Source organism: Podarcis tiliguerta (genome assembly GCF_965153285.1).
Source record: "Podarcis tiliguerta genome assembly, chromosome: 13".
NCBI classification, from domain to species: Eukaryota; Metazoa; Chordata; class Lepidosauria; order Squamata; family Lacertidae; genus Podarcis; species Podarcis tiliguerta.
The window spans coordinates 11,542,717-11,564,990 of record NC_139546.1 but is presented as its reverse complement, the minus strand read 5'-3'; the positions used below and the strand labels follow the sequence as shown (position 1 = coordinate 11,564,990).

Below are 22,274 nucleotides of genomic sequence, written 5' to 3'. Positions count from 1 at the left end.
GCCGCGGCGGCACAGCAGCGCTCCCTCGCGCACCGCCCATCCCCTCCGCCCGGATTGGTCGGCTCTCTTCAGGCGCTCGGCCTCAGGGCGATTGCGCGCAAAGCGGGGCGGGGAGGAGACGGACGCGCATGCGCGCAAGCACGCACGCAGCGTAAGGCCCGAGGCTCGCTTTGCCGCCGCTTTCCGTCGAGCGCCTCCCTCAGCGAACCGGCGTCATGCTGCGGGCCTGTCACCGCGCGGGGAGCACAGCGGCTCAGGTGAGGGGAAGGAGAAAGGCGTGAGGGGAAAAGGAACGGGCGGCAGGAGCCTCCTCGCGCGCGTGACGGAGGCGAAGGGCGCCCGTGAGCCCGCGCCTGGCCCGTGAGGAGGAGGGAAGACCCGCGAAGGAGCCCATTGGCTGGCCCATATTGGGGTGGGGGTGGGGGGGGCAGCCGGGGGCGTCGGCAGCCGAGGCGACTCGCGTGGTTTGCCTTCTTTTCATGAATAAATCCAAGACTACATTTCCCATCATGCACTGCGGGACGCTTGGGTCTTGTCTCTATATCTATATTTCCACCCCTATCTCTAGCTAGATGCGTGGCTGCAAGTCTAACCGGGGCTTTCGTAGTTCTTCATTGCCTCAGAGGCGGGCGGAAGAGAGCGAAGCCGGAGTCTATGAAACGCTCGTGAGAACGCGTGCTCGCGTGCAGAGGCGGTGCTGTGGATGGGCTCTCCCAGTTGCCGTAGGGTCGCCACCGGAGAGAGGGCTGCTGGGTCTTGTAGGCTCCTTGGATGTCACCTCTAAACCCAGAAAGAGGGCCTCGGGCTCCACGGGTTTCCCTCACCACTTCTTGGGGTTTTCACGTGAAGCAGCGAACTGGCTTCCAGGGGTGTGTCCTTTGGCAAGCAACGCTGATCCTTTTTTTTAAAAAAAAGCCGGCAAGGCCCTTCTCATAGCTGGTAGAAGGACATGACCTTGCTTTAATTATTCTGTGTCCTAAAGATTACACTGTTTAATATCTGCGGCGAGAAGTGTGCTGGAAAGTCTGCTTCCTCATACATATTAAGCAGGCTTTGGTGGCAGAAAACATTATGTACTTACTCTTGAGATGTTCGTTTGTTTTGCAGGCCACAGAATCAAAAAGAGATTCTAGGGCTGAGCCTGGTTGCAGAGCAAGGCCTGATTACCCCACCTTCTTCTGTCATTATCCATTTAGAGACCTTGAAACTACTATTCTAATTAACTAGTAACAGTTTTGGAAAACGTAGTGGCTTTGGAGCTTCATACTTGCTGGGTTTTTCTTCAAAGCTTAAAATTATTTTTTTGCAATCAGGTATACCTGCCATTTCTATCATGGAACTCAAGGTGGCTTTCAATGATAAAATATACAATGCAAACAGCCCGCGTTTATCATTTAAGAAGCAGCATCCAAAAATGCCTGTTGAAACAAAGTCTTGCTGGAAAGTGTGCAGGAGTTGGGCCAGATAAACTTCTGTCAGGGTAGGTTCTAGATTCTGGACAGCATAACGGCAAAAACAAAACAAAAACCCAAAATTTTCTTGTGCACACCCACCACATTTCTAATGTTTGTGGGGGACTCAGAGCAGAGCCTCAGAGGTAGATCTTCATGCCTGGGGAGTTTCCTTTCTGATGGGTTATTATTGAAATAAACTGGTCCTAGACTTAGGCCTTCAAAAGTTAACAATAATAATTGCACTTTGAATTGAGCCCAGAGACAAATTGGTAACCAGTAAAGATGACACTGAATCATTATAATATCACACACACACATATTCTGCGGTAATGTGAATTCAGAGCACCTTATAAGCTTTAAGATAACGGTGAACAATAAAACAACATACCTGTATTAAAAGGGGGGGGGGGACTTGAAAAAGCATGCATCAAAAAGAACAGCTTAAAGTGGTAGTGAAAAAAGACAATGGCATACTTAAAACTTTCCAAGATACAGTGGTGCCTCGCAAGACGAAATTAATTCGTTCTGAGAGTTTTTTCGTCTTGTGAATTTTTCGTCTTGCGAAGCACGGATATGCATTGACGGTTTCCCATAGGAATGCATTGACGGTTTTAAGAAAAAGGCGCAAGACGTTTTCGTCTTGCGAAGCAAGCCCATAGGGAAATTCGTCTTGCGAAGCAACTCAAAAAACAAAAAACTCTTTCGTCTTGCGAGTTTTTCGTCTTGCGAGGCATTCATCTTGCAAGGTACCACTGTATAAGCCCTGCTGAGTATAGTGGCACTAACTGCTGAGTAAACGTAGGATTATGCCGATGAAGACCTTGCCATAAGAACACCCACTGAAATCAGCCCTGTTTTTAACATTCTAAAAATGGACAATGTGGTTTTCCATCAAGCAGTCGGGGTGCCACAATTGAAGCGCCCCACTTGCTCTCTTATTCCTGCCCACTGAATTCTGATGTTTAGATTAGTGGAGCAAGAGCTTTGGTGGGTGTTCATAGTGTTCTTTTTGTGAATCCTGTTAGAAAAGGAACTCGAAGATGAAGTTGGAATGGAGCCCCAGATTGCTTATTGCAGAGTTGTTCTTTTTTATTTATTTAGAAAGAAGGCAAAAAGGGAAGTTCAAAGAGACAGCTGTGAAAATGTCTGGGACTATGACCAAGGCTGTAATCCTATATGCGCTTAGTAGCAGTGAGCCCCATTGAGCATAATGGGTCTTACGCCTGAATAAATACGCATGGGATTGTACTGTAAAACATAGCCAGTTTATACATACTTTGGTGTAACTCATGTTAAATGTTAGTGGGTCTTTGGTAAATGTGCATGTGGCTGCATATGCCATTTTGTTGAATTTTCTGACCCTCTCTAGAAAGTACTCAAAATATGTTTTTAAACACTGTAAGTAACTTTCATATGTTTTGCTCTTGCTGTTCAATGACAAGACAATCTTACCATCTGGTCTATAATCATTTGTACAGTTCAGCAGAGAGAGAATTTCAGGCCTGTGCACTATAAAGTTGCATATAACTGAATGAATTGTAAAGTGAGATTATTGCATTTCCGTATACTAGGTTTCTGGGGCACCCTTGGGGTACATTGGGCTGGAAGATACAAGCTACTAAACAACAGAGCTTAGCATATAGAGTAAAAGCGTTCACACAAATTGACCAAATACTTTATTATGTGACTATTTTGAAGCCATTGAAGTCTCACAACTATATGCCAATTCTGACCTTTTGAGCGTGGGTGTTCAAATTCTGGATGCCAGTCTGCCTGGCATTTTCAAAGTTATGTTTTCAATTGATGGAAACTCCTGAGCTAGGGTGTGTCATGGAACACAGACTTCCAAAGTTTTCTATTTCCTAACTTCACATATGGTTTTAATGAAGGTTTTGGGCATCTGTTCTTCCTGTGGAAAAACAGAGTTATTCCAACACTTTTAAAGCAGTATTACAGTACCGTGGGGATTTTTTTTAAAAAAAGTTTTTTCCCCCACAGAAAGATACTTGCTTGTTAGTGGCAAACCTTTTTAGATTGGTATATTAAAAATGATTGCCAGAATATCACGGGCATGTGTGAATACTCTATATAACATTGCAGCAGCTCATTGAAGGGAATTCTAATTTCAGTAAGTTGTTGCAGTTTTTAGCTAATTAAGTTTTAAAACTAACCTGTGTCTGACTGAATTTAATATTGCTATTAATATTTAGATGCCAATATTTGTGTGTGTGTCAATTTAGGTTCTGTAAACTGATACCAATACTGTTCAGAGTGACTCAATTTATCAATCGTTTTGAAAGAGACCTTTTGAAATGAGATAGTGTTATATCATGATTGCAAGATTTCCTCTCAATAGTAAATAAGGTTCGTAAGCTTTTTAAGATCGTGGAATGAGGGATAAAAGGTAATCTGCTTTGGATAATTTTCAGTTAGCTTGTCTGGATCTGAGGTTACAATATTTCATGATCTTGCAATGGAGTTAGTTAGAAAAATACGCCGCTCAGTTTGTTTAAGTGTATTAAAGCAACTGTATCAGTAGTCACTTGCTTGGTTACCTGTGGCAAATAAAAACGGCTTCCAGATGACCAGACATGGTAGTTTTATTAAATAACAAGAACGTTAATGGTTTGGTGTTCCTTCAGAGTGGGCCACAAATTTTCTGTATGGGTATGTGTTGGCAGAAGGGATAATGAGATACCGTATTTTTCGCCCTATAGGACGCACCGTCCCATAAGGCGCACCTAGTTTTTTGGGGGGGAAATAAAGGAAAAAAATTATTTCCCCCCCCAGGCGCGGGGTTGGGGAAGCCCGAGCTTCCCCCGACCCCAGCCCCCAAACAGGCAGCTCTCTGCAAGCCGTGGGAGCCCAGTGCTGGCTCTCGCTGCTTGCGGAGAGGTCCGCGAAGCCTGGACGCGCTGAGCTCAGCGCGCGCAGGCTTCAGCATGCAGGCAACTCTCCGCCAGCAGCGGGAGCGCTCTCGCTGCTTGCGGAGAGGTCTGCGAAGCCTGCATTCGCCCCATAGGACGCACCCAGATTTCCCCTTCATTTTTGGAGGGGAAAAAGTGCGTCCTATAGGGCGAAAAATACGGTAATGTTATTTGCAAGTCTCCTCTTAACAAAAAGCAAAGCCTTCGCAACAGAACAATGATTCCGTGATTCTTTTTGAGCTACGTGGAATGGGTTTGAATGGAGCCATTGTTAACCACAAGTTTCTTCTTTTTCCTTTAGACTTGTCTGTGTGGGAGAAGTTCAGTCCGTCCATTACGTCTGGGTCGTGGATATGCTACATCTGGAGAATCTGGGTAGGTAGATCCATACTTTATTTTTTAAATAAATCCTCAGTGGGGTATTCCTTTTGCTTAGCAAAAGATTTTTTTGTTCATTGAGTCAAAAAAAGTGAACAAGTGTGAGACAGTCTTTTGCCACATAATTGTGCCCCCTCCACATAGATCAGCCAAGCCCATTCTGCACATCATGTCACCAGCTGGTGTGAATGTGTGAAAGGAATTTATGTGTGGTAGCTAGATTGCAGAGCTGTGTGGTTTCTGCCCCGATGGTGCTTTGACAGTGGCTGGCTACTATACCATTATTATTTTAATTCCCTTTATTTATATCCTGTTCTTCCTCCCAAAGGAGCCCAAGGTGTTAGAGAAAGCCCTTGGGCTTATTAAATGTACAAGGCTAAACATTTTATTTATTTATTCAATTTATATACCACCCTTTTTCAAAGGATCTCTGGGTGGTGTAATGGAATAGAAACTGTAATAAGATTTTCGTCTTATTTACAAGTGTCCTGTCTATCTAAGTGTCTTGTATTAAATCCCTTTCTGCATATCCTGCTTCAGCCTCCTTAATTAAAGGGCCAACATTATTTTAATTGGCTTAGAAAATATTAGACAGCTGTGGCTCTAGGTACTGAACATCTGTAATCCTTGATGCTTTCTGACTGGTACTATAAATTTATTGTTGTATATCAGCATGGACTTTCTTTTTAAACAGTGTCTCTGCAGGCAAAATCATAGGAGCCAGTGTTTTGTTTGTTGGTGGAGGAGTAGGCGGAACTATTTTATATGCTAAGTATGATCCACGCTTCCGAGAAAATGTAGAGAAGACAATCCCTTATTCCAGCAACGTTTTTGACATGGTACTGGGTCCTTCTTTTAGTATTCCAACACCAAAGAAGCCAGTAAGTTTCTATCTTTGCTTTAATAACACATCTGTCATTTTTCCAATTCTTAAGTTGTGCTATAGATTTTGCACGCTTAATGCCACTGAGAAACATAATTGATTAGAAAGCTGGATATGCTATTCACTGTCCTCAGGCTTCATAACTGTGATTCAACTGCTGGGGTCAGAGTTCTTGTTGTAAGCTTTTCATGGGTGTACTAAAAGAGGCTGTAATTTCATGGGCTATGAAGATATACTGCCATCTTACTTAAAATGTATGCTGTTTAAAGCTGTGTTTGCACACTTCTATTCCTGATTCTTTTACTCCTATCAAAATATATTGGTTAACTGCCACACTTTATAGCATTATACACGTTCTCATTGGGATAAACTGGTCCTCGAATTGTCAGATTCCAGTTCTGAGAGAGTGCTTGCTTATTAGTTTCAGAGAAGACAGGTGCCTTCTGTTCCCCTTGTAGTCTCGTGTTGACAATGAGTGCCCTTTGTGAGTGCCTTCACATGTGCACACGACCTTTCAGTGTGTTGACATGCTGCGCACTGAAAGAGATAATCTAGCCTTGGGATATGCTGTCATTTTGAAATGTTGTTTCTCTTTTCTTACACTGCCCCAAACTGCTTCTTCCATCTTGCGCAGGGTGGGATTGATGGGAGTTGTAATTCTGCAACATCCGGAAGGCCACAAGTTATCCACCCCAGTCTAGGAGTTTTGCATATTTAAGTGGTATATCTGTCTTACATGCATTCTTCATAGTATGCAGTTCACTGAGATTTTCCCCCCTACTCACAGATACAGTCGGGTCCATTGAAAATCTCCTCTGTAACAGAGGTAATGAAAGAATCTAAACAGCCTGCTGCCAAAATTGCAAAGAGTAAAACAGAGGAACCCTCAGCTGCTAGTGAGAAAAAAGAAGGTAAGATATGATACCTTATAAAAATATGCAGGAGGGGGCTGACTTGTTTATGAGCAATTTATGATTTGGAACTTGAAACTACAGTCATACCTTGGAAGTCAAACGGAATCCGTTTCGGAAGTCCGTTCAACTTCCAAAACGTTTGAGAACCAAAGTGCAGCTTCTGATTGGCTGCAGGATTGAAGAATGTTCCTTTGCAACCTTTCCTTCCAAAAACTCACATACAGTTGCAAAATTCTGCGTTGTGTTCATATGGTGCAGAAAGCATGGCAATCTAAATTACTAAATTTTATATCTCACCCTTCCGCCAAAAGAAGCCAAGATGGCCAACATCTGCAATAAAAATACAATTTTTAAAAAACCCACATAAAACATTGTAAAAGCATTAAAAACTTCTAAAAACACAATGAAACATGTAACCAAATCATCAGTCTAGATAAGCACACTGAAACAAAAACGTTTTCAGCAGGCGGTTCTTCTTGACACCTGTATTAAATAATTCATCCTTCTACAGTATTGACTCAGTATAGAAAATGAGGCCTGTACTGGTGTAAAGACTCCTATATCACCACCATCCACTTATGGAACAATTGAGAGAGAAATAAGCCAGTTAATTTGGACATTCACTTTTAATTTATGCCCAGCCGATCTGTTTATAGCCTGGTGAGATTGACATGTGCTTGGCAAAATTGGAAGGGTTGTGGTCAGCATGGCATTTATCTTCATTTGAGGTGGGAATGCCCACAGGTAGAAAGATTTCGCGATGAGATACTAAAGAGATCAGCATTGTAACTGGACAAACAACTGTTGAAACAGGAAAAATAATGCTTTTTCATTGTTTTATCTGTGGGTGTGTGATTATAGTACTTTCAGATTTGATATTCATACCTGTCGCAGCCAGACTTGTGATAACATAACTGTGGAAGTGAAGTAGACCCCCTACTGTAGTTCTTGGGTATAGTGAACTTTGGAAAATAGACACTGGGAAGCTTAGATATCAAATCCACATATTTGAAGGGCAAGTAGAATGGGATGTCTTTTTTGCAGAATGAAGTTCTTTTTTATTTTACATGCTAATAAGCCTGATAGTACAAGGATGATCCCAGCACCACATGACACATTTTGGAAAAATAATTAATGATTGGAGTGTCCAATAATGATTGGAAAAATAATTAATGATTGGAGTGAACTACAATCATCTCATGTTGTTTGCATATTCCTTACACATCTTTGTCTGATGAATACGATACTGATGGATTCCTTCTTCTATATTATACCTGCAATGACAGAGAATATTATGTTTCCTGGGTTGTCATATACCGGTAGTTCTTGTTATTTTTTTGTTTGTTGGTGTTGCCATTTGAATCATGCAAACAATTGTGGTTCTGAATAAAGTTTTTCAAAACCTCAAGAAAGAAGAGCAAGGACCAAATAGAATCTTCAAATCGTTTCCCTTTTTCTTTTTTCAAAAGTTACTCCATTCAGATGGTATGTCAGTTTATAAAATTTTTGTCATGGTTTTAATTTATGTTTGCATGTGGATAATTACAGCATCTTCAGAAGCGGCTCAGATAATTTCAGCAACAGGTGAAGCTGTTTCCGTTCCAGCTCCAGGCATGCAGGAGACAGAACAGAGCAAAAGTCATGCGCCTCTTGAAGGAAAACACAAACCTCCTGACCTAGGTATTGTTTGGTTCTTTTTGCAAACTCCCGGCCTCTTTACTTTTGAAATCCTGAAAGAAAAGAACTTTGCAAAACTAGAGTTAAATTCTGACGAATCCCTTTGTTTGTTCCATTGTTCCCTCTGGTGGCCTTATCAAATTTTAATCAAGATACATGAAGGAAAAGGGAATATATTTGTAAATGATGATAGAATTCACCAGGGGTCCAGACATTTTGATTGGCTTCAATAGCCTTGCCAGAATCTCTGTTATAAGGACCTTCCTCCTGCCCTTCAAACAGTCTTAATACAGTACATGTTTCTCTGGAAGAAAGTCATTTTTCTTTGCCCAATAAAGCTTACTCCCAGGTCAGGAAGTGACTGTAGAGTTGAAAGCACAGGTGACTTCCTCATGCTGTGCCTCCATGAGATATTGAAGACAGTTTCTTCTCAGGTCCATATCTTGGAGATGGGAACAGGCAATCATTTTGGGCATTGACTTACCAATGTGCCCTCAGCATCTTGGCTGCCCACCACACTCAGGTCCAGTTTGCCTTCTGGGGCCAGAGGAAAACCCACCACCAAAATGGGCAGTCTCAATATACCCCTCTACCTTGAAGTGGGCAGGGATTTTCTCTTTTGTTTCACTAAGCCCTTCAAAGTTCTGAATTGGTGCAGAGATGACCCCAGTTTCGAAGCTGGAGAGGAAGGCTGGGGCTCTTTGTATTACACTTGTTAGAAGGTGAACAGAAATACGGAACATGGGTTACTCTGTAGTGTTAAGTTCTCGCTGATTTCTGAATGTAATGTCCTGGCCTAGCACATTGTCACCTTGCTGAATTTATTATTGCTAGGTGGATTGGTTTAATCATGGAGCATGGCCAGCCAAGAGATCAGCTTGTTGGCAAAAGACACTTCTAGAACACTGACCTCTCGGCTGTTTCTTAACAGTGAAATAGCTGCCTCGTGAACAAACTTCTATCAATCTTGGTTTTAGTTTTCAGTGTTTTATTAAAATGCAAACCTTTATACCTAGGTGAAAAACGTGTAAAAGAGAGGCCAGCTGATGAGGTTGCAGCTCGTCTTGCAAAGCAAGATAAAGAGGAACAAGCGAAGGTTTCTGGTATGTAGGCAAGCAGTATACCTTGGCAGTTTCAAGTTCGGCTTGCTTTTCAGCTGCAAGAGTAGCTGTGTAATAAGGGTGGCTAGTTTTTTGAAGCTGAAAGCTGTTTTCATAAAATTTCACTTTGCCCTGCCAGCTTCGTCTTGGCATGAAAATGATCTACCTGGGGAGGGATATACTTTGCCCACGTTTTCAGAAAAACCCTATGAAGAATGTCTCAGTTGCAGTAGTTTAAGCATTTTGCTTTGGAGCGGAAGCGTCTCTAACCATTCTTCTGCCCTCCCAGAATGTAACTGAAACTTATTTTGGTGTATAGATTTACAAATTATTCAATTCCTGCCCTTAACTGCTATGTCATGTAATCAGCGGAACCTGTTTTACAGTTTCACACCTTACATTCATTCGCAGCTTAGGCTCTGTGCAGTAATTCTTTCCCCCAGTTGAAAGCCAATCAAAGCAAAAAATGTCTTCAGTTGTTTCTGGAAAGTGCAGATAGTGGGCACATGTCATATCTCAACAGGAATGCTGTTCCACAGAATAGGAGCAGCTGCACTGAAAGCTCTTATCCAAATTGCTGCGGAGTGGGTTTATTGTATTTTTGGAACTTGTGGGAGTTCTCCTGCAGACTGAAATGACCTGGGTATATAGGAATAACCTGGTCTCTTAAGTAACCTAGTCCTTAGCTGTACATGGCTATATGTGTGGCTCAGGACCATACAGTGGAACCTCGGTTCCCGAACGCCTCCGTTGTCATACGTTTCGGTTCTCAAACGCCCAAAACCCAGAAGTAAATGCTTCCATTTTCAAATGTTTTTCGGAACCTGAACATGAGACGCGGGTTCTGCTGAGTGCAAGAACCTCTTGCAACCAATGAGAAGCCGTGCTTCATTTTTCGAACGTTTCAGAAGCCAAGCGGTCTTCTGGAACAGATTTTGTTTGGGAACTGAGGTACCACTGTAATACATAAACTAAAGGTAAAGGTACCCCTGCCCGTACGGGCCAGTCTTGACAGACTCTAGGGTTGTGCGCCCATCTCACTCAAAGAGGCCGGGGGCCAGCGCTGTCCGAAGACACTTCCGGGTCACGTGGCCAGAGCCGCACATGGAAACGCTGTTTACCTTCCCGCTAGTAAGCGGTCCCTATTTATCTACTTGCACCCGAGAGTGCTTTCGAACTGCTAGGTTGGCTGGCGCTGGGACCGAACAACGGGAGCGCACCCCGCCACGGGGATTCGAACCGCCAACCTTTCGATCGGCAAGCCCTAGGCGCTGAGGCTTTAACCCACAGCGCCACCCGCGTCCCAAATACATAAACTACCTTTCCCCATATGCACCAACCCAGATCCTGTGATGATAATCTCAGCCCCTTCTTCATGTGCCTGCTCCATGAGATGTCTGGAGGGTGGCAACATGTGAATGGGCCTTTCCTATAGTGGCTCCCCATTCGTACAGTGCTCTCGCCAGGGAGGCTTGCCTACTGCTTTCATTACATATCTTTAGGCGCTAGGCAGAAATGTTCCTCTATAACCAGGCCTTTGTCTGATTAAAAAATCTGTGGCCTTTTTCAAAGTGTGGGAGTTTGATTCTTTAATTTTGCTTTTGCATTTTTATGCTGCAACCCGTCCTGTAATCTTCAGATGAAGGGTTGTATATAAATTTAATCAAGAAAATACAGTAAATTATATGTTGGCTCCAGCATCTTGAACTTGGCTTAGTAGCAGATTGGGCAGCTAATGCAAATGCATAAGCTGGTGGCAGTTTGCCCCCAGAAGCAGCCTAGCTGCCATAATCTGAGCCAGCGGCGTGGACCAGACGTGTATGGAAAGAAGGAAATTCAAAACCATGCAATGCAAGGTGAGAAGTGGACAAGCCAAATTGTTTTACTTCTTCTCTCACCAGCTCTTGCAGCGACCTTGGAAAGTGCTCTGAATGGCACTGCTCGTGCAACCGTGCATGCGATTACACTCCAGGAGGCTGCCGTGCAGGCTGTTAATCTTCATGCCCAGAAGTTAAGAGAGGCTATGGATAATTCTGAGGTGTGTGTGTTTGCTTAATTACTTTAAAATGTGACTTATAATTAAATAAATCCAAAGCTACTTGGCTTTCTAATATGAAAGTGAGGTATTGTCATCGTTGTCGTAGTTATTTGTAAAATGGGAAAGGAATTTTGCCTGGACACAAAAAAAGAAGTGTGTGTGTGTGATTTAAGATCTGTATGAATCTGCCAGGATAAGTCATCCAGAGTTTTGGAATTGGGTATGATCTGTATGCAGACTTCATCCAGCCCTCCTTTTCATCTGACCCAAGTGTAGCTGTGCAGTGAGTAAATGGCTGGATGAAATCTGCCCTCTCTTTGCCAAGATTGCTCACAAGAGACCTGTCATTTGCTTTACCATACCACTCCCCCTTCATGGGATTAGGAACATGACTGTCGGGAAGCTCTTATTTATTGCAGCGATCAGGACTGAAGGAATCAACCCTACTCTGCTGTTACTATGATGTTTCTCCATGGGACAACTGTTGCCAAGAAGATTTGAACTGGCTTCTCTTGATAGATACCTATCGATCGGTGTCAAGTTGTTTACTGGCAGGATTCCTATTATCCATGCTGCTACGATCACCCACGCTCCCTTCCTTCCTTTGTCCACTGTCTGACAATCTTGGGTATCTTCTGTCATCAATACTTGAGGATCCCCTCGTTATTTTGGTTCCAGGGACTGATGTTATGGGTAGTTCTTAATACTGTATTTGTGTCTTTATCTACCTTAATTAATACTAGCTTTTACTTAGTATGAGGGACGCGGGTGGCGCTGTGGGTAAAAGCCTCAGCTCCTAGGGCTTGCCGATCGAAAGGTCGGCGGTTCGAATCCCTGTGGCGGGGTGCGCTCCCGTTGCTCGGTCCCAGCGCCTGCCAACCTAGCAGTTCGAAAGCACCCCCGGGTGCAAGTAGATAAACAGGGACCGCTTACCAGCGGGAAGGTAAACGGAGTTTCCGTGTGCTGCGCTGGCTCGCCAGATGCGGCTTTGTCACGCTGGCCGCGTGACCCGGAAGTGTCTCCGGACAGCGCTGGCCCCCGGCCTCCTAAGTGAGATGGGCGCACAACCCTAGAGTCTGGCAAGACTGGCCCGTACGGGCAGGGGTACCTTTACCTTTACTTTTACTTAGTATAATGGCCTTCCACCTGTTGCTGATCCCAGCCTCCAGTTTGACTTTGCCTCAAGTGCCTCCATGACCACCTTCCAATGAAGGGTTTTTGGAAAACCTGCACAGTACCTGTGGGACATTAAGAACGTTCAACCTCAGGACTCTTGCTCTTGTTTGCTTTAGTGCATCCTCTCTGACAAGACCTCAGCACCATCTGCAGATGAGCAGCATGTCTCATATGATGAGAATATGATGTTCTTTGAGAGAGAGAGAGAGAGAGGAAGATGGAGAGGTCTGGACCCATCACAGCTGCAGACATGACCTGGTGTCCTAGCCAGAATGATTGGTCTCAGCCATTAATGGATGTGGGTTCTAGTTAAGCCCTGCTGTGTCTTCCTATGACACTTTTCTGCGATTATGATGGTTTCATTTTGATATTTTCATACAGTGGTGCCTTGGTTTACAACCATAATCCGTTCCGGGTGTCTGGTTGTAAACGAAAACAGGTTGTAACCCAAGGCGTGCTTTCGCCAATGGGGCCTCCCCCCTCAAAATTGGTTGTAATCCAAAACGGGTGTAATCCAAAGTGGTTGCAAACCAAGGTACCACTGTACTTGGTTTCTTCAACTATATCTGAGAAGGTGACTCTCATGATAACTGGAAATTTTTCTTCACTGATGGATGGATGGTGTTACCTGTTTCTGTATATACTGCTTAGGTCTCATCTTCCTTTTCTGCTGCTTGTATTACATCATGCAGACTTATTTTCTGCTTGTGTAGAGAAACGTTTGTAAAAATATATGTTGCACAACAAATTTGATGGCAAACTAATCATTTTCCATGTTCTTTGTAAACTTGTAGAATTTATCAGATGAGGAGGCATCTGATAGATTTTTGGCAGTTTGTATAAGTGTGTGCTGATTTCTAACAAGCAGTTTATTACCTGAGAGATTGAGGATGATTGTGCATTTTGCTAGGTTCCAAGTGATAAAAAGGCAACTCAGTGGAGGACGTTGGAGGAAGCATTGAAGGATCGTAGAAGAGCTGTGGATGAAGCTGCAGACGTCCTTTTAAAAGCCAAGTAAGATTTCTTAGCTTCAGCAGGAATCTGGTAGAAAGCAAAACAATGAAATTAAGATGACAAAAATAATAATAAAATGTTTAAATATGACTAATAGAGCCAGTGTGGTGTAGTGGTTAAGAGTGGTAGATTCGTAATCTGGTGAACCGGGTTCGCGTCTCCGCTCCTCCACATGCAGCTGCTGGGTGACCTTGGGCTAGTCACACTTCTCTGAAGTCTCCCAGCCCCACTCACCTCACAGAGTTTTGTTGTGGGGGAGGAAGGGAAAGGAGATTGTTAGCCGCTTTGAGACTCCTTCGGGTAGTGATAAAGCGGGATATCAAATCCAAACTCCTCCTCCTCTTCTAATATGGGGCTATGCACGTAAAATAGCTTTTTATGCAGACATCAAGCTTGATGTTCAGTGGTTAGGAATGGTAGGCTCAGCCCTCATCCCAAAATCACTCCCAAACATGCCATGGACTGACAGATTTTATATTTCACGTTTTTCTTTTAACAGACAGTGAATAGTAATATAGCTAATTGGTGGCTTCTGATTCTGTTTAGAGAAGAATTGGAGAAAACGAAGGAAGTGATTGATGGTGCCAAGAAGTCTCAGATTCCTGGGGCCAAGCCTCACATCCAAGCTGCAGAAGAGAACCTTCGTCATATGATTGTTGATCTGGACAATGTGGTCAAAAAGGTAAACTTTGGCTAAATTAGCTTTAATGATTTCCAATTGGATGCTTATGACTATCCAGTTGTATGTTTATTCACATTATGAATACAGTGGTGCCCCGCAAGACGAATGCCTCGCAAGACGGAAAACCCGCTAGACGAAAGGGTTTTCCGTTTTTCAATGCGCTTCGCAGGACGAATTTCTCTATGGGCTTGCTTCGCAAGACGAAAATGTCTTGCGATTCTTGCGATTTTTTCCCCGCTCCCCACCCGCTTTTTCTAAGGCACTAAGCTGCTAATAGCCTTTTAGCAGCTAATCCGCTAATCCCTTAAGGCTTTAATAGCCGCTAATAGCCGCTAAACCGCTAATAGCACTAATCCGCTAATAGGGTTGCTTCGCAAGATGAAAAAACCGCTAGACGAAGAGACTCGCGGAACGGATTCTTTTCGTCTTGCAAGGCACCACTGTATAACAGAGCACTTAAGTACTTGTGAGATTGTCTTTTGGATACCGGAGCATCTGAGAACTTACCTCATCTTCTAAACTGCTGTATTTGAACCATAAGGAAGTAGAGAGTGGTGAAAAAGTCTTATGACTTTTTTACGTTGGCAGAATCTGTGACTTCGATATGAGCTGTACAGGGCTTGAGGCAATGCTAGTCATTGGGTACAGCCAGTGCTTCCCCCCCCCCCCAAAAAAATGTTTGGGGTACTCTCATTTTCCTACTCATATTGAAATACTGCCCCTCAATGAGGCCAAACTTAGATTCACAAAATGTTTAGGGGTATGTGTCCCCCCAGAAAAAAAAATCATTGGGTACAGCACATAAAGGCACGGCTATACTCAGAGATGGCACTATGCTGCTTTTTCTTGACCTCGAGCCTAGGATTCAGGGAATCTTTTTGAGTACAGGCAACCTCCCATTTACGCATGTTCAATATGTGCGCAACTGTGCACACATGTATTGCGCCAAATTTGGAAGCGACTCCAAAAGGGGCGTGGTGGGGGCAGAATAGGGTGTTTGCAGAATTTTCCAGTTATATTTCATATGTACGCAATTTCACTTGAATGTGTGGTGCCTTGGAATTAAACTTCTGGATAAAGTGGGAGTTACCTGTATTTGCTCAGCTCTTTGTCACTCTCCTTAAGATATTTCAAAATCAATGTTGTGGGCTGTGGCTTTTACAGCAGGTTGCTAATGAAGTGTTAGTAACCAGTTGTGATCAGGCACAGTAGCTCTCTGTTCATGTCTCTCTTAAGCTTCTGGAAACAGGAGAGACTACATCTCTTTTTAGAACTGCTCTTTGTGATTTAACTCAGTAAGCTTGTTCGGGTAATCTGTTTATTAAGCTGGGAACAGCACAAGCCTTTTGCCTGTCCTTGGAGCCGCTTTGCTCCTTCCTCTGCGCCAAACATGTAGGAAGCCTCTAGTTAACCGTAACCTCCCATTTCACCCAAATTGGAAAAGCATGGTTACCAGCTTTGGAAGAAGCTAATGGTAAACCTTAGTTGAATATCCTGGCTTGTTCAGAAGCCAGTTAATCATTGTTTCCTGGTTTGGATGAAATGGGAAAATGTGGCTAATTTTGAATTTCCTGCTTTTTTCACTGCCAAATATACGCAGGCAAGACTTGTGCCAATTTTGCCTTAGCTGCTCTTATTTTGTAACTTTTTAAAAATGTATTTTGGCTTTGATTTTTGTAATGTACGAAAGAGAGTAAAAATGTTTAAACCAATGAACCAGTTAGTGGCTATGCAGTAATTTAATGTCCCTGCTCCTTATCTCCTCTATCTTCAAGAGGGATAAAATGTCTGCCTGTATAGGCTTTCTGTTGAAATGTTATTCCTCTGCTTTTCTTTTATTTGATTCTGTATGCAATGCAAATGTAGTTGTTGTAGTTTAGGCCTTTCAAGTTAGAAAATATCAAATATTTTGTTTCTGCTCTGAACGTTAAGTACATTCAGATGAGTATATTTTATAAAAGCCCTTGCAACTACCCCTCCCTGCTTTAACTACATGTATGTACAGTTAGACCTTTGCCCTAATTTCCAGCTGAGTATATAATGCAGTGACTTCTGGTATCTGCAAAGAGTGGTTAATGAATTTGAATGAGTATTAAAATATTATTTCATTTTTAATCATTGTGTTGCCAGCTAGAAATATTTGCAGTGCCTGCCTTAAGAATTTTTTCCTTTTCTCCATTTATTCCTTAGGTGCAAGCAGCCCAGTCAGAAGCTAAGATAGTAACTCAGTACCATGAACTTGTAACCAAAGCAAGAGAAGAATTTCAGAAAGAGCTTGATAGTGTTACTCCAGAAGTTCAGTCTGGTTGGAAGGGACTAAGTAAGTAATAAGTTTAGTTGTGCTCCTGACCATCTCTACTGGTACGCCAAAGTTTAGAGCACTAAATAAAACTTTCATTGATTTCCCAATTTGGCCCAGGAGCCCATTCCACACAAACCACACCTAACATAATATGTGATATCAGGTGTGGGGGCAGGTACAGACAGCTACAAAGGAATAATTAGGAACTTAAAGGGAGCTCTTGATTGTTCCTTTGCAAGCAGGGCTCTCTTGTCACTTTGATCAGCTATATTATAGTGTTCCTTGTTTGGGAACTTACGGGTTTGGTGCACAGTCGCACATATATTGGGCATGGCTAAAACGTTTGCTAGGGGACGCGGGTGTCGCTGTGGGTAAAACCTAAGCGCCTAGGACTTGCCGATCGCATGGTCAGCGCTTTGAATCCCCGCAGCGGGGTGTGCTCCCGTCGTTCGGTCCCAGTGCCTGCCAACCTAGCAGTTCGAAAGCACCCCCGGGTGCAAGTAGATAAATAGGGACCGCTTACCAGCGGGAAGGTAAACGGCGTTCCGTGTGCTGCGCTGGCTCGCCAGATGCAGCTTGTCACACTGGCCATGTGACCCGGAAGTGTCTCCGGACAGCGCTGGCTCCCAGCCTATAGAGTGAGATGAGCGCACAACCCTAGAGTCTGGCAAGACTGGCCCGTACGGGCAGGGGTACCTTTACCTTTAAAACGTTTGCTGCCTTATATATTTGAGCTTTTAATAAGCAGAGGGGTTAGGGTCAAAAATTAAAATGGGAGAAAGTTAAAGCATTTAAAAATCATAAATTAGAAGTAAAGGAAAAAGTGTGTTCGTTAATCAAGATAAAGTCTGATTGTTTTACAGAGAAAACAAGAGAGGCGGGATGTACATTTCCTTAAGAAATAGAACACATTGCTGTTGGAACAGTAGTTATGAGAGTTTGTTTCCTTTACTCTGCTCTCATCTAAGTATTTAATAGAAAGAGGGTAAGGAATAACAGATAAACTATGGCTGAATAACGGGACACGGGTGGCGCTGTGGGTTAAACCACAGAGCCTAGGACTTGCCGATCGGAAGGTCGGTGGTTCGAATCCCCGTGCGCTCGGTCCCTGCTCCTGCCAACCCAGTAGTTCGAAAGCACGTCAAAGTGCAAGTAGATAGGTACTGCCCCAGCGGGAAGGTAAACAGCGTTTGCGTGTGCTGCTCTGGTTCGCCAGAAGCGGCTTAGTCCTGCTCGCCACATGACCCGGAAGCTGTATGCCGGCTCCCTCGGCCAATAAAGCGAGATGAGTGCCGCAACCCCAGAGTCGGCCACGACTGGACCTAATGGTCAGGGGCCCCTTTACCTTATGGCTGAATTTGAAGGAAGTGTGTGCCTGTGCTCTCAGTTTATCTGAATTGGGGACACTAAGTTGTACCCTCTCAGAAGGGAGTACAATAATATTTTTAAGGTGGATATGAGCATGTACACTCTAGTCCTGTTTGCACTTTTTAAAGAGTGCGTGAAACCTGGGCTTTTTGAGTTTGGTGGGGTCTGATATAGCTTTTCTGAAGGACAGAAGACCTTTTGAAGGAGGGGGGACACACCAGGCGCCCTTTGCCCTCTCCAATTAATGGCTGTAATTGACTTAGATCATTGTAAGCCTCCACACTTCAGCATGGCCCAGATGGTTTTATGAAATGAACCATTCCATGCTGTACTTTCAGGTGTACTCTTTATTAATGATTGAATTGTCTGCTTGCATCTGTGCTCTTCCACTCCTGCATGCTTCTAACAGCTCGTTGATCTGCTTCTGTGGACATGCTTTAATTTTTCCAAACCTTCATTTTCTCTTGCAGAGATAACTGATATCGGTGAGTTCTTTTCTCATTTCTGCTTTCTGTAAACGCTGTGCGTCTTGTGCATTTCTTCTTGGGAATGGGATGGCAGGTACACGTACCCAAGTTGCTTCAGTTGTTTGGATTTTTACTTCTAAGAGTAACTAGAGGCTCTGTTTTGGTGTGTAGCTAAAAAGAAGATGATCTGTTTTGACAGTCACAAGGCTGTGAGTGTAAATAATCATCAGTGCACCTCTCGTCATATGTGATGCTGACATGAGTAAAAACATACCCCTAAACTGTCTGCAGATGACTGTTTTACAGATGACTGGAATGTAGGACTGAACGTAAAAAACGGTCACTGTTAGACCTATGCCACCAACCTTCATTCCCTTTGAGAAAATCTGCTATAGCAAGAAGAGTCAGCTATTAAAGCCCCAAGAGCAAAACATTGGTTTCTGCTTACACCAACCCCTCTGTAGACTAAGCAAATTGACCAGTGGGGAGCATGTTGCAGTAAATGCCCATCTTGTATATCACGTATGCACATACTACACAAATGCTATGCATCGGGTGGTTCATGCTTCTCAAAGTTAAGTTATAGCTGGCATTGAAGAGAGGCTGCTTGGGATAAACGAGATACTTGTGTGCTGTAAGAACCTCCAATATCAAACCAGTTTTAACATGAATGCGTTTGCCAGCAGACGTCATCCTTTATATTCAGCCCAAAATATTTGCTGCAGTATTCTTTGCAGCTATTCCAGTGTTTCATTTGGCTCTTTGAGAAGTACAGATTTACTTCTTAACATTATCGTTTTAACAGTAGTTGGTTGACTCCATGAGACTCAGAAATCCCTGATTTAAGCTCCCTCCGCCAATGCAATTTTTGTCCTTTCTTTTTCACATGAATCCACAAAGCCCACTGCATATGCTATTTTATTTTATTTTTTGCTTGAGATGATCTTTGGGTAAGAAAATACACTTGTAAAGTATATTTTTGCTTTTATCGGGTTAGGTCAGTGGGTATCACTTTTTTCCTCCTTTCGTTTAATACTAGTCCCAGGCCCCAAAAGGTATCCTGAAATTTTAGACTCAGCACAGATGACATCCTGCTTCTAGGTATAATGAGAGTAGCTTAATTTGGTGAACATTTTCTTTGAAAAGCACAGAAACCCCTCTTGGGTTTCAGACCTGGTAGCTTTCTTTTGAATGAACAGCATTATCCTGTGTTCTGAACCAAGGGGAATATGCAGTCATATTTGACCAGTCACATCAGTTTATTGTCTATTACCTGCTTTGCTCATGCGGATAATTAGATTATAAAGCTCTGGTGTCCTTTTTACAGTTTGCTGTATCTAACTGTCTTCTCTCTTCAGCTGGCAAGCTGACAACAGACGACTTGAACTCTCTCATTGCTCATGCTCACCGACGTATAGACCAACTCAACAAGGAGCTGGTGGAGTTGAGAGTCCGAGAACAGCAGCACATTGAGACAGCCCTGGAAAAGCAGAAACTGGAAGATAAAAAAGCTTTTGAGTCAGCTGTGGCAAAGGCACTAGAACGTCATAAGAGTGAAATCCAAAGTGAACAGGAAAAGAAGGTAAGCACTGTGCTTATTTTTCAGTCTTGTCATGAACATTCTCTGTGCATGTATGCATGCAGCTGCACACACATTTTTAGTCGTTTGAAAGGGAAGAACACAGAATGTTAATTCTGCTGAGTAATGTGAGCAGATCTCTGTACAGCTTTGTACACTGTGGATCTGGTTCTCGATAGGTTTTTAGTACATACAGTGGTGCCTCGCAAGACGAAAAGAATCCGTTCCGCGAGTCTCTTCGTCTTGCGGTTTTTTTCGTCTTGCGAAGCAAGCCCATTAGCGGCTTAGCGGATTAGTGCTATTAGCGGGCTTAGCGGATCAGCTGATAAGCGGCTTAGCGGATCAGTTGATAAGCGGCTTAGCGGCTTGGGGAAAAGGGGGGGAGGAAAAAAACTCTGCAGGAATTCGCAAGACATTTTCGTCTTGCGAAGCAAGCCCATAGCAAATTCGTTTTGCGAAGCACCTCCAAAACGGAAAACCCTTTCGTCTAGCGGGTTTTCCGTCTTGCGAGGCATTCGTCTTGCAGGGCACCACTGTACTTTCAGTTACTCGGTTCCACTGCCCAGGGACCCACCTTAGACACAAGATCCATCTACCAGCAGACACAGTCAAAGGAAGCAGTTGGACCAATTAATAAGTGGAACTGGCTGCAGCAACTGAGACAGCTAAGCAGTTGCTGTGATGCGAGTTGTTCAGAAATAAGGTGCAGTTCCTGGCAAATTTATGGGAAAAGGCCGTTCTCTGGGCATCATCAAACCAGTATGACCATGCACCCATCTAAAAACTCTTTTTTAACTGTCTTCTTCAGTCACTAATAAGTCTTGTAAAAATCCTGAAAAAGGTGCTCCTTAATGTACCTGCATTTTATTGTAAAAGAAGGAAAGATAAGAAAGTGCTCAACAGGTGTGTTTTTTGTATGCACTCCCTTTAACCTGCCCAGGGTATTCACAGTGAGACACCCTTTTTTTCGCTTTTGTGACTTTTTCAATTAGACTTCACAGGACAGATTTTAAGCCTGTTTTGCTTTCAAAAGCACTCTTGGCTCTTTTTAAAGATGGGGAAGGCAGTCAGAAATTTCAGAACGGTTGTTGTAGCGACAAGTTCAGCAATGTCCAGGTGACACAGCACTGTTTACCAGGGTTTTGTAGATCTCTTAGGGGATAGGTCCCATTTCTTAGATAAAATTGCTGTTTGTCCAGTGGCTCAGGTGTGGGTATCTGTTCCTGTAAAATCAGCTAATTACATTGGCCCCTAATAGGCTACAAAGTGGTGACTGCTAGTGACTTTTTGGCAGGTTGAAGAAGCCAGAGAAGTAATGGAGACTGAAATGAGGACTCAGCTCCGCCGGCAGGCTGCTGCACATGCTGATCACTTGAGAGATGTGCTCAAAATCCAAGAGCAAGAACTCAAGCTGCAATTTGACCAGGTGGGATTTGTGATATGATTGTGAAGGGTCCGCTGGCTTTGAGTGTAGCGTTTTGCTTCACTCTAGTCTCAAAAGACTTGCCTTTTTAATGTATTTTTAATGCATTTTTAATCTTTTGTTGGAAGCTGCCCAGAGTGATTGGGGAAACCCAGCCAGATGGGTGGGGTATAAAGATTAAATTATTATTATTATTGTTGTTGTTGTTATTATTGCCTTCTTAAAATCTTGATCCCAGCCATGATAATGCAGAAGTGCCATTGATCTAAGCTGAAGTTGTTTCTATGTAAGTGCTTAAGATTGTGCATTTGTAGATTTATTTCCGCTGACCTCGGCAAACACATGATTTAATTCCAAGTATACGTGGGACAATATGTTTTATTACATACTCGATGTCCTAAATCCGATTCTAGGCACAAAGGTGGCAATAATTCTTTGTTGTAGCGTGGCTTTTTCTGTTCTCCATCAGGACAGGCTCCATCATAAATCATTTTAAATATTAATGGAAAAAAGACGGGTTTTTTGATGCTACAAAGTACACTGCCCCCCTCAAATAGGCACTAAAAACCTGACATCTTTAGAAATGGTTCTTAAGAAGATGATCGCTGGTGTAGCAGCGTTCGAAGCTCCCATTGTTCTAGGCGCGTTTTGCGACAGGGAATTTCATTATTGTGAGCCGTTTCTGAGCTCTGGGCACAGTACTGCACTTAAAATTTCAGAAAACTGCCACTGCTGGAAGTAAAGAGGACCTTTTTCTGCCTCCTCTTCCAGCCACTCTCTGAAGACTGGAGAAGGGACCCTCATAAGAATATTAAGGGGGTGGGCAGTGGAAGTATGTTTTTTGCAGTCTTATAATGAGAACTAGACCATGTGAAAAATGAACATAAGATTT

At 43.2% G+C, this 22,274-nt stretch overlaps 2 protein-coding genes across 4 annotated transcripts in view; both read left to right on the top strand.

Moving 5' to 3' along the window:
• The first annotated feature begins 40 nt into the window (after positions 1–40).
• LOC310661519 (MICOS complex subunit Mic60-like) overlaps positions 41–22,274 on the top strand; it is a 24,445-nt gene continuing 2,211 nt past the window's right edge. Inside the window, exons 1-13 of one of the 3 annotated variants that reach the window (XM_083407793.1) lie at positions 41–257; positions 4,683–4,756; positions 5,454–5,640; positions 6,430–6,553; positions 8,105–8,236; positions 9,250–9,336; positions 11,235–11,371; positions 13,458–13,561; positions 14,108–14,243; positions 16,434–16,563; positions 18,384–18,398; positions 19,739–19,962; positions 21,254–21,412. In XM_083407793.1, the coding sequence (XP_083263919.1) occupies positions 216–257; positions 4,683–4,756; positions 5,454–5,640; positions 6,430–6,553; positions 8,105–8,236; positions 9,250–9,336; positions 11,235–11,371; positions 13,458–13,561; positions 14,108–14,243; positions 16,434–16,563; positions 18,384–18,398; positions 19,739–19,962; positions 21,254–21,403 (1,542 nt within the window). In that variant the 5' untranslated portion in view covers positions 41–215 and the 3' untranslated portion in view covers positions 21,404–21,412. Of the gene's footprint in view, positions 258–4,682; positions 4,757–5,453; positions 5,641–6,429; positions 6,554–8,104; positions 8,237–9,249; positions 9,337–11,234; positions 11,372–13,457; positions 13,562–14,107; positions 14,244–16,433; positions 16,564–18,383; positions 18,399–19,738; positions 19,963–21,253; positions 21,476–22,274 lie in introns of all 3 variants that reach the window. The other 2 variants (XR_014503985.1, XM_083407794.1) reach the window with 2 other exon arrangements.
• The window catches only part of LOC310662662 (MICOS complex subunit MIC60-like), a gene marked incomplete at its 5' end in the record, with an annotated part of 2,520 nt that continues 2,211 nt past the window's right edge, over positions 21,966–22,274 (top strand). Inside the window, one exon of the mRNA XM_083409606.1 lies at positions 21,966–22,053. Coding sequence (XP_083265732.1) covers positions 21,966–22,053 — 88 coding nt within the window. The remainder of the gene's footprint in view (positions 22,054–22,274) is intronic.